General features: G+C 49.6%; 1 protein-coding gene across 1 annotated transcript; it reads left to right on the forward strand.

The window, feature by feature from the left end:
- The first annotated feature begins 947 nt into the window (after positions 1–947).
- Positions 948–2,485, forward strand: LOC122017023 (fasciclin-like arabinogalactan protein 4). The gene has a single exon (XM_042574485.1). It carries the CDS (start codon positions 1,061–1,063, stop codon positions 2,357–2,359), a length of 1,299 nt encoding a protein of 432 aa, XP_042430419.1. The 5' UTR covers positions 948–1,060; the 3' UTR covers positions 2,360–2,485.
- Positions 2,486–12,231: the final 9,746 nt, after the last annotated feature.

Genomic DNA, 12,231 nt, shown 5'->3' on the forward strand with positions numbered 1-12,231 from the left:
CAGATCTAACCTAAATAGACGATTATAAGTGCAATGATAAGATGCTTCGGGATCTATTTAGAACAGCTGGTCAATCTTCAATTGGGATATGCATGATTTGGAGTAAGGCTATGTCGAGGGATTCAGTCTGAAGTATCCTATTTAGAGTATAAGCAATTCAAAGGTCAATTGATGCAGTAGCACAAGTGCTTCCTGTACTCGGTGGATGGATTAGGAACAGGGCCACTCATGTCAAGAATAGTTTGATCAGTATTATATAAAAAATAATAATCATCTATATTATGGTAGGTAGATGATTATCCTTCTTAATTTACATATCCTTGATGATGATATAATGGTAAGATATTTGATAGATTAATTAATATTTATACTTCAATTCTTAACTAGGATATAGTACAGGGTATTTATTTCTACTGAGATAAAATTTAGGGCATTAGCTATTAGACAAAAAGCTGTATGTACTTCTGGTTTTATCAGATCGGTGAGAATTTTTATTTTCTAAATTTAATCGGTTTCAAACGTGAGATAGCTTACATTATAAAAAACCTCATAGGATATAATTTTTTTTTTATTAATGGACAGACTACTTACAACAATGCGTGTCACATTCATTGGCTTGGATCGCCTGTTTGCTGTTGCAGGCCCTCCGTCCGATCATGCCTTACCTCCCACGTCGCTAGCACCTCACGAGACGAGGCGCGCTGCTTTCACCACGCACCCTACGCTCACCTCAAGACGGTCATCCTTACCATCGTCCCCTGGCCGCGCAACATCGCAACATCCACAGGACAGCTGTGCCAAGTGTCACCACCGAGGTGACCTTACCCGCAGCTGCAGATCTACTTCTGATTTTTAGATGACATTAAAATCTAGTGAATTTTTTTTTCTTTAAAAAGGAAAATAAATAAATAGTTAAATAGACAAACATGGATCATCACCTTCCCATCATCCATCCTATTTTTTGCTTTCCTTTCCCTTTCCGTGTTGCTCACTCTGCTTTTCCCCCACACGCCCGCACCGAGAGTGGAGGAGGTGGAGTGTGAGGGTCGAGCTGAGAGAAATGGCTGGAGGCGAAGCCCCCTGGCCGCCGCTTCTTTGTCGGCATTTGCTTAGGCTTCGACTTTTGTCGCTCTTCCTCACGATTTCTTTGCCCTTCTCCACGGCGGTTAACATCACCGCCGTGCTCTCGGCCTACACCGACCTCGCCGACTTCAACCGCCTCCTTGTCTCTACGTCCATCCCCGTTGAGCTCTCCGGCCGATCCTCTCTCACCATCCTCGCCGTCCCTAACGCTTACCTCCTCCGCTCCGCTGCCGTCCGCTCCGCCGCCGCCGCCGACATAGCTGATGTGCTGCGCTACCACGTCCTCCTCGAGTACCTCTCTTGGTCTGACCTCGGCCGCATCTCCTCCGGCGGTAAGCTCGTCACTACCCTCTATCAGACCACGGGTCGCGCCGCGGGCAACCTCGGAGCCGTGAACCTCACGAGAAGCGACGGCGGCGGCGGCGCCGTCATTGCGCGCTCTCCCTCGCCTTTCTCCTCCTCCAACGCGACCGTCCTCGCCCTCGTCGGCACGCTGCCTTACAACGTGTCTGTCTTCGCCGTGGACGCGCTGCTGCTCCCGTCCGGCTTCGACCTCGCTGCCTCCGAGACGCGGCCTCCGGTCGGCGTGAACATCACGCGCGTCCTCGTCGACGGGCATGATTTCAATGTGGCGGCGTCGATGCTGGAGGCGTCGGGCGTCGCGGCGGAGTTCGAGGCCGACGAGCACGGTGCCGGGATCACCATCTTTGTCCCGACCGATGAAGCCTTCGCGGATCTGCCCGCCACGGAGCGGCTGCAGTCGTTGCCGGCGGACCGCAAGGCAGTGGTTCTCCGCTTCCACGTGCTCCATTCCTACTACCCCCTTGGCTCGCTGGAGTCCATCGTCAACCCGGTGCAGCCCACCCTGGCGACCGAGAATACCGGCGCCGGCCGATTCACCCTCAACATCACTCGCGTCAACGGATCGGTGGCGATCGACACCGGAATGGTCCAGGCGTCCATCACCCGCACGGTGTTCGACCAAAATCCCGTGGCCATCTTCGCAGTTTCCAAGGTGCTGCTCCCCAGGGAGATCTTCGCCGGAGAGGCGGCCGCTGGCGCGTCGCAGCTGCATTCCGCCGCCGCGCCTCCTCTGGATCCGATTGCGCTACCACCACAGGGAGCGGATGCGGTCGATTCACCGCCAGCGAGGCTGTCATCACCGCCGGGCGCCAAAGAGGAGGTAGCAGCGGCAGGGGCAGTGGCATTCGGCGGAAGGGTGTTACCCGTCCTGTGCTCTACGGCTTCGCTTTATCTAATGCTGCCACTGGTATGAGATCTGCCGCCTCTTCTTCTGTGTTTTCGATCTCTATCCTCCTCTCTGTGTTGGGGATTCATTCGGGATGGTAATTCATATACAAAGGTTGAAATTTTAGCTGCAAAGCAGCCATTTTTTCCCCCTCTTCTTGCTTCTTCTGGGCGATTCATCAATTCAGCTATGTCTAAATAATCTGATCAAAGTGCAAGAAGAACAAAAATTAGCAAAATCTGTTTCGATTAGATTGTTCTCGCTTAGCCGGAAAACAGTTAACTCGCTCTGTTCCGCTCCCTCGTTCCATTCAGCGAGGGAAAGGAAACAGAAAAAAACACATTATTATTATGTTGCGGCGCTTCGAAAGGGGGCGCTTCGAAAGGGGAAGCATTCTCTTTCGGCCGTCATTCACGGCGGAGGTGATCGGATGACGGGCCGCGGAAAGGTACAGATCTTGGCTAGCAGGCGGCGTAAGCTGACCGGGAGAGGTGACGGGACCGCGAGAATGGAGTGGAGAAGGAGCTGGCGGCGATGGGACAAGGCGCAGCTGTACGGGGTCCACTTTCGTGGAATTAGATTTATTCACATCCGTCTATGTCGCCGTGACGTCACGCTCCCTAGGCTTAGCTGGGTTCGACTAGACTGCTTCTTTTCTCTGGGTCGGGACCACAGTTTGGTTCCATTCCCCCTCTCCTATTTTCCGTAAGGAATTCAGTTAACAGTGTTAGTTGATTCGTGGGGTTTGTTTCCTACTTGTGCGTTACTTAACCAATATGATTGACGATGCTTTTGAGAGGGATGGAGTCCTCTGTTTCGAAATATTTTTGTTCCTGTATCTTTTTGTCGATTGATTGAGTTAAGAATGTTTTATATATTATGAGGATATCATATATGTTTTAAAAATATCATTATCATCAAATCGATAAAAAAAAAATATAAGGATAAAATTATTTCAGAACAGAAGATCCGAATTATGGAGTTGGTTAGTATGCCATAGCTATGGCGATGAATTAATTATTTGCTTTTTATATGACCGCATCCTAATGGGGATCTCAATGTGTGTATTTTTTGTATGCTTTTTTGTTTGTTTTTGATTTACTTGTTTATTTCTCTTTTTATTTTTAAATTTTTTTGATAGCTTAGACACCACGCCAGGCAAGTTGCATACCAATGCTTCGTCTTTTGTAATAATTCTATTAATATTTACAGTTGCATGTTGGTTATTATTGTGGTGATAGGGAGGGATTCCATGGTATTGTCATGGTGAGGTTAACGAAGGTCAGAGTTAAGGTGGTCAATATTTCACTATAATTCGTCAATTAGATAAATAGTTCCAACGATCGAGATACGAAGAGGTCCGATCCGACGATCTCATTAGCTTAGCTACTAGCTAAAGCACCTAACGCTTAATATAGGAATGAACGTTAAGTGTTTAAAGAAGCAGGCCGAGCAACTATCCCGCTCGACCTCACATCAATATTCAAAACAGCGAAATAGAGATATGGTCGAGCATCCATACAACGCTTAGGTCGAGCGGCTGTCTCGCTCGACCTAGCAACATGTGACGCTACAAAGGACTCCCAGCCAAGCGGCAGAAGCAGACCGAGTAGCTATCCCGTTTGACTTCACATCAATATTCAGAATAGTAGAATAGGGATATGGTCGAGCAACCATATAACGCTCAGGTCGAGCGGCTGTCTCACTCGACCCAGCAATGGGCGACGATACAAAGGGCTCTCAGTCGAGCGGTTATCCCGCTCGACCCAGTAAAGACATTGCTAGTTGGATATTATCTTTTTGGGAGCATGCGCCACTGACAGGTGACATGGTCGGCGGCTGATTCAGACAGAAGATCGTACGGCAGAAGTTTTCACTGTCACTTCAGAGATGCTCGGCTCGTTAAGGTATTGTGTCAGGGATATTTTATTGATATATCTTTTCAGCGAAAGCTTTGAGAAGTGTGCACACCTCAATAAGTGTGCACATGCGCTATAGAAGCCCTATATAAAGGGGGGTCAAGCTTCAACGGAGGTATGCGATAATCTACTGTTGCTACTACTGTTCGTTAATTACTTTGCTTTGCTTCCACACATCGTCGGTAACTGACTTGAGCGTCGGAGAGTCAACATCGGGGACCCTTTTCCTGGTTCGACACTGACGTAGTTGTGGTTGCAGGGTCGCATAGAGTCAACACACGATCAATCGGAGCGCCACATCTCAGCTTCTGTCACCTCGACTATCGGACATGATCATATTTGGCGCCTTCTGTGGGAACACAACCTGTATCCGAGCCGAGAAGATGAAAGACGCTGGACTACTTCACACAGTAACACTCATTCAAGAAGAGCTCGACCTGCTTGTGCAAGCTCGAGCGCAAAAAATAGTTGAGCAGTAACAACAGAAGGCGCTAGCCGATCGACAAACGTAGTAAGCAACGCCCGCAGCAGGAGGCTGAGCAGCACAGGAGGACTGCCCGGAGCAACTCTCCATCTGGGAGCAGAATAGGTTGCCAATCGGCACGCATGGAGAGGCGCCACCTGTGCCTATACCTTTTCATTGGACACTATTCCAAACACCCTCGGAGATAGTCCAATCCAACCAGAGAGGGGATCTTTTTCAGATGAAGCGCCCGTTCGGGACGCACGGAAAGACAATGCGCCTCGAGGCAACGCATCTCCTGAGCGGATCAATCGCCAGTTCTCCCAAGACATATTGTGAGATCCTCTCCCTAGGCACTACACCCTACTGGCGATCGGGTCCTACAACAGGTCGATCGATCCAGATGATCATCTGGATAGGTTCGATAATGAAGTAACACTCCACCAGTACACGGATGGAGTAAAATGCCGAGTCTTCCTCATCACATTCTTCGAATCGGCGCAGCGTTGGTTCAGAAGGCTGCCAGATGGATCAATACGAAGCTTTAAAGACTTCCAAACGGTCTTCTTACACCATTTCGCGAGCAGCAGACGTTATCAAAAGACAAGCGTAAGCCTATTTTCCTTAAAGCAAGGACCGAGAGAAACTCTACGAGCCTATATTCAACGCTTCAATCAGGTGACTATGGATATCCTTTGAGTTTCATCCGAAATTATGATGAATGCATTCACTCAAGGGTTCGTCGAGGGGGATTTCTTCCGATCGCTCATAAGGAAGCTGCCTAGGGATTATGATCACATGCTCAAAAAGGTCAATGAGTACATCAACATGGAAGAAGCCCAAGCGACCAGAAGGAAGGAGACGCTAGTCGAGCCCTTGACGCCGACCGAACGCTGACTGATGAACAACCACTAGCTTCCCAGGGGGCCAAGAGCCGAAGAAAGGCGGCCACATGAGACAAGGACGCATGCCATGCAGCATGTCGCTTCCGACCGGCCAAAAGCATCAAAGGGTAAGGTATGAACACTTATGTTTTGCTCTTTCCACCGGTCCGTGTCGCAAAGCACACGCGACTGTCGAGGATTGACGCTTTTCGTCAGTCGATCGGCTCAACGAAGCTACCGCCATCGATCCCCCTCTCCCGATCGGCGACGCAGGCATCAATCCGTTGGGCAACGAGATGCTGGAAGATCGCCCGAGCGACAACACCAATGAAGAGAGCACGCTGAGCTAGCCCGGGGCTTGGACGACTGAAGCAGGCCCTCCTCTCGGGAGGAAGATAATCGAAGCAATGCCGTCCGGGGACAAATAAACATTATCGCTGGTGGTTCGACTAGCGATGACTCCAATCGAGCTCGGAAGTCGTACGCGTGACGACTGGAGTTCCATGCAATACGATGCAGCCGGGAGAAGACGAACGAGCCCGAGAACAGCTTCGGACCCCAGGACTTGGAGGGAGTCAAGATCCCTCACGACGACGCCTTGATCATTCAAGCACTGATCACTAATTATACCATTCACTGTATCTTTGTTGACACAGGAAGCTCGGTGAACATAATTTTCAAGAAGGTGTTCGACCAGCTGCAGATCGACCGGGGCGAGCTGCTACCAATGACGACCCCATTGTATGAGTTCACTGGCAACGAGGTTTTGCCAATCGGGCAAACCAAGTTGGCCATATCGCTCGGAGAGGAGCCGCTTAGGAGGACCAGAACCACGAGCTTCATTGTGGTAGACGCCCCCTCAGCCTACAATATCATCCTGGGCTGATCGACCCTCAATGAGTTTCGAACAGTAGTCTCTACCTACTGCCAAAAGATCAAGTTCCCGGTAGATGACCCGGTAGGAGAGGTCAAGGGCGATTAACTAGCTGCTCGGCGTTGCTACGTCGAGGTGGTTAAAATCGAAGCTAGGTTCGTCCAGAAGACGCCACGGCTAGAAGTAAATACTGTTACTGAAAAACCTCCTGCTCTAGTCTATGATGTGAAAGAGGAAGTCCAAATCCATCCTCGCCGAGCGGAGGTGACTACTTTCATAGATGCGGATCTGGGAGCCGAGCAGAAGGTGGAGTTGATCGCTTGCCATCAACAAAATCATGATGTGTTTGCGTGGTCAATACACAAGCTTCCAGGGATCTCTCCAAGCATCGCGCAACACAATCTTCATGTTCGACCTTTACGCTCGGCCGGTGAAGCAAAGAAAAAGAGACTTCAGCGCTGAACAGAACCTGATCATCCGGGCAGAAATAGAAAAGCTGCTAGAGGTCGGCCATATACAGGAAGTTCAGTTCCCAAGCTGGCTTGCCAACGTTGTCCTCATCTCCAAATCGGACAACAAGTGGCGAGTCTGCATCGACTTCCGTGACCTGAACAAAACATGTCCGAAAGACTTTTACCCGTTACCTTGGATCGATCAGATGGTGGACTCTACTGTGGTATGTGAGCTGATCTGCATGTTAGATGCATACCAGGGTTATCATTAGGTGCCGCTCGCCCGCGAAGATCAAGAAAATGTCAGCTTCATTACGACCGACGATACGTACTGCTACAACGTCATACCGTTCGGACTCAAGAATGCTGGAGTCACTTATCAAAGATTGATGAATAAAGTGTTCCGACGGCAGATCGACCGTAACATGGAGGTATACGTAGATGATATCCTGATAAAATCCCTCCAAGCGGCTGACCTATGTGCGGATATTGAGAAGATCTGTTGGACACTTAGGACTTATAGGATAAAGTTGAACCCAAGCAAGTGTCTATTCGGCGCAAAGAGTGGGCACTTCCTCGGCTACATCGTAATCGAGTGGGGCATCGAGGCGAACCCAGTCAAAGTAAAAGCGTTGCAAGACATTTCCCTGCCCCGCAACCTGAAGGAAGCTCAGTGATTGACCAATCGGATCACAACGCTATCCAGATTCATCTCCAAGTCATCCGATCGGAGCTTGCCATTCTTTAAAATACTGCGCCGGGCAACAAAATTTCAATTGGACTAGGAGTGCGACAAGGCATTCGAAGAACTCAAAGAATACCTTAACTTCTTGTCTATCCTAGCCAAGCCATGTGTTGGCGAGCCGCTCCGGATCTACTTGTCATCTATGGAGCATGCGGTCGGTTCGACATTAGTTAGGCAGAGCGGCGAGGAACAACCAGTGTACTTTTTAAGCCACATATTAAAAGATGCTGAGTCTCGCTACACTGGTCTTGAGAAGCTGGCTTATGCTTTGGTGCTCGTCGCTCGGAGGCTCCGCCCGTACTTCCTCGCTCACTCCATAATTGTGATGACCAACAGTCCCTTGGGGAGAGTACTTCTTAATCCCGATGCGTCCGGACGGCTGATCAAATAGACAATGGAGTTTAGCGAGTTCAACATCTAGTATCAATCCCGATCTGCCATCAAAGCACAGTCCTTAGCGGATTTCGTCACCGAGGTACAAAGCCCAGAGCCAGAGGTCGTTTGGAGGATATATGTGGATGATTCGTCCACTCGACAGGGGAGCGACATCGACATACTACTCATCTCCCCGCAAGAAGATCGAATGCAGTTGGTCGTTCAGCTAGACTACAGGGCCACCAACAACGAGGCTAAGTACCAGACGATAATAGTCGACTTACAAGCCGCTTGGAACGTCGGAGCAGTCAAAGTCTTGATCCATTCGGATTCTCAGTTGGTCGCTCAGTAGCTGTCCGGAGCGTTCGCGATAAGTAATATCCGACTCAAGCTCTACGCAGAGGCCTTTGAGAAACTGAAGTCCAACTTTCAAGATGTCGTCTTACAGAAGATCCCCCGATCGAAAAATCAGGCTGCGGATGAATTGATCAAGTTAGCTAGCTCGTTTATGCCGATCGTCATAGACCAGCGGATCGAGCAAGTATCACTGGTGTCCCACATCGACCGTATGGAGGGAATTACCTTTCCAAATGACTGGAGGATGAGCTTAACAGAATTCTTACGTTCGGGAAGTATGCCCATTGATCTGGAGGATGCTCGCCTGATAAAGAAGAGAGTCAGTCGGTTCACCCTGATCAGTGACCAACTCTATAAGAAGACCTTCGCCCGACCCCTACTCATATGCGTCGGACCAGAAGACATCAATTACATCCTGAAGGAGGTGTAGGACCGTTGGGTCGGCTGGAAGGGGGGTTGTTGGATATTCCTATAAAAAACAAACGAAACAACTCTTCCTCGAACTCTTTAAGCTAACACTTGTATATATAAAGTAAGACGATAAATTAAAAGCATAAAGAAAAAGCGAGGCACAAGGATTTACTTGGTTACAACTGATGTGGTTGTTAATCCAAGGAAGATTAAACTCACTAAAAACTCTTTCAGGCGGAGAAGCCTTGTACAACGTTGAAGCGCAGAAAACAGAAGCTCAACTCTAGACTAAAGCTTACAAGCGTTGGAATTACAATTCAGAGTTCGTTGAAAAGCTTCTGGACCAAGGCTATATTTATAGCCTTGGTCGGGGTGCCTGGAAGGGGTTCCGGGCGCCCTGGGGGATAAAACTTTATCCCCAATGTTCAGATCGCGTTTGACGCGATCTGGTCAACAAGTCTGGTCCGGGCGCCCCGGAGCCTAAAGTCAACCGATGTTGACTTTTTCATCCGGGGACCATTGCTCCGGTTCAGTTCGCCTCGGTCCGTGTCTTCTACTCCGGATCCGTTCGCTTGGGTGATCTCTGCCATCCGGAAAAGGGCTCACCCGAACCCAACTTCCGGTCTTCTCGAGCGGGCTTCCCTCTGGCTTCTCGTCCCTCGGAATCGCCGCGTGTTTCCTTCTCGTCCGTCGGCGTACTCATCTGCAGTCTTCGTCCCTCGAACGCACTGTGTGCCGTCCTTCTCGCTAGCTGTGTCTCTTGCTCCCCGAGTAATCTTCCGCTCCGGCTTTCGTCCCTTGGAACCATCGCACGCTTCCTTCTCGTCCGCCGATATACTCTTCCGCAGCACCTCGTCCCTCGGACTGCCGTCCTTCTCGCTAGTTGCGTCTTCCGCTCGACTACCTGTGCTCCTAAGCTCCTGCACATAGAGCCGTCAATTTGGGTTGGGCCCGTCGGGTTGGCCTGTCCCGCCAAACAATTTAAGCGGGTTGGGTTGAAATTTTATCAACCCAAGTCCGCCGTGGGCCGACTCGTCTAGGCTCGCGACCCGCGCGGGTCGGCCCGCTCGGGCTTGGGTTGGCCCGCGGGTTGAAAAACACATATAAGATAAGTTTTAGGCTAATTTATTATCTTTCTTTGTTATAATTTCGAAATAAAAATAGTACTTTTCATCCAACATAAGTACTCATTTGTGTTCATTTATATTTAAAATACATGTTTATGTATACATTTAATTGTAGAAAACTTTTTCGAAATAAAATGTTGAAGATATGAAATATTTTTAAATTTTTTTAAAAATTTTTGATGGGCCCGCGGGTTGGCCCGCCAAACCCGCAACCCTCCTTAGAAGGGGTTGGGTTGGAAATTTTCCAACCTGCCAAGTTGGCGGGTTGGCCCACCCTGTCCCGTCAAATGTTAGCCCGCCATGGGCCGACCCGGCCCGCCACGGGTTGGCCCGTCTGACAGCTCTACCTGCACACTTAGACACAAGGTTAGAAATATACAGGACCTAACTTAACTTGTTGATCACACCAAAACAACTTTGGAGTTCCAACAATCTCCCCCTTTTTGATGTGATCAACCCAAGTTAAGGTAGGGTAAAAAATAGACATAGAATAAAACAATTTATTACAATAACATGCAATAGGAGGTACACCAAGTCGCTTGCGGGGGTCACCCGGGCGGCCGCGCGTTAGCCCGGAAAATACTTCTGGCTGGATACTTCTGACCGACCCTCTAGGAGGGCACCGCTTGGATGGTGGCCACCTGCTTATCTTGCCAGAAATACCACAACATGCCGTATCGACCGATTGAGAAAATGAAAACGTCCATGGTATCGTGCCTGTTCGACCAATAGGGCATGGATATCGTGAGACTTTTCCCTATGACAATCGGTCAGTGGAAGTTCTTGCTCATCACGGTGGACTACTTCTCCAAATGGGTCGAAGCCGAGCCCCTAGCCAAGATAATTGAGCAGATGATCATGAAGTTCGTATAACAGAACATCATCTGCCGGTTCGGCATCCCTCGCCGACTCATCTCAGATAATGAAAGACAATTCACCGGTCAGAGGTTCAGGGAGTGGTGCGAAAGATATGGTATCCAGCAGGCCTTCACTTCCGTGGCCTATCTGTAGAGCAACGGGCAAGCAGAAGTCACCAATTGGGAAATCCTCCGAGTCTTGCGCGCTCGACTCGACCATATGGTAGGCAACTGGATCGATGAGCTCTCGAGCGTGATGTGGGCCCTCCACACGACGCCAAAGGAGGGGACCGGTCTGACCCCATTCCACCTGGTGTATGACGATGAAGCGGTTGTCCCCGTCGAGGTCGGATTAGAGTCTGATCGGGTGTAGCATTATGATGAAGGCAACGTCAAGCGGAGGTTTTTGGAGCTAAACTTGGTGGATGAAGCGCGCGCCAGAGCAACCGTTCGGCTAATGACGTATCGACAGCGGATGAGGCAAACCTACAATGGAAGGGTGATCTCGAGGTCCTTCCAGGTCAACGACTTCATTTGGAAGAAAGTCAAGTCAGTCGGGGACGTCACCAACCTCGAAGCTCCATGGGCAGGCCTTTCAAGGTCGTGGAAAAGCTACGCTCAGGTGCTTATTATCTGGAGGACGAGACGGGGAGACGGCTCAAACGACCATGGAGCACAAACCATCTGTAACCCTATTGGGTCGGATGAGAGGTACGCAAGTGTAGAAGTGTATTTATACATTTTTGTACGCCCTCTCTAAATGTATGGTCAAAATAAAAGATTTCTAAGTTACATGTCGAACGACACATCAAATCGTCGAGCGGCGACGCTAAACGCGTGCCCCCACCAACGGTCGAGCAATGACCTTAAACTCGGGTCCACATCAAACCATTGAGCGGTGATGTTAAACACGTGTCTCCATCAACGGTCGAACGACGACTTTAAACCCCCTGCTATATCAAATCGTCAAGCGGCGACGTTAAATGTGTGTCCCCACCAACGGTCGAGCGCCAATCTTAAACTCGGGTCCACATCAAACCGTTAAGCGGCGACGTTAACGCGTGTCTCCATCAACGGTCGAACAGCGACCTTAAACCCCCGGCTACATCAAATTGTCGAGCGATGATGTTAAATGCGTGTCCCAACCAATGGTCGAGTGGCGACCTTAAACTCGGGTTCACATCAAATCGTCGAGTGGCGACGTTAAATGCGTGTCTCTACCAACGGTTGAGCGGCGGTAAGCTTTATAATTAAAGGTGTCCGAGCGGAGGTAAGCTTGCTTTAGCGCTTCAAACCGGCTCGGCTCGGCCTCTTGGTATGTCTTCAAAGCTGCTCAGGAAGCTGTCAGTTCATCCTCAACAACCATTAGCTTTCCCCAGAGAGAGGCTTCACCAGAAAATCCTCGGCCTCCTTCAACTTTTAAGAGAGAGATCGG

Source organism: Zingiber officinale, chromosome 8B (assembly GCF_018446385.1).
Source record: "Zingiber officinale cultivar Zhangliang chromosome 8B, Zo_v1.1, whole genome shotgun sequence".
Taxonomy (NCBI): domain Eukaryota; kingdom Viridiplantae; phylum Streptophyta; class Magnoliopsida; order Zingiberales; family Zingiberaceae; genus Zingiber; species Zingiber officinale.

Bases quoted from the DNA above. Each gene is read 5' to 3' on its own strand.
- LOC122017023 (XM_042574485.1), top strand. From the start codon at position 1,061: ATGGCTGGAGGCGAAGCCCCCTGGCCGCCGCTTCTTTGTCGGCATTTG.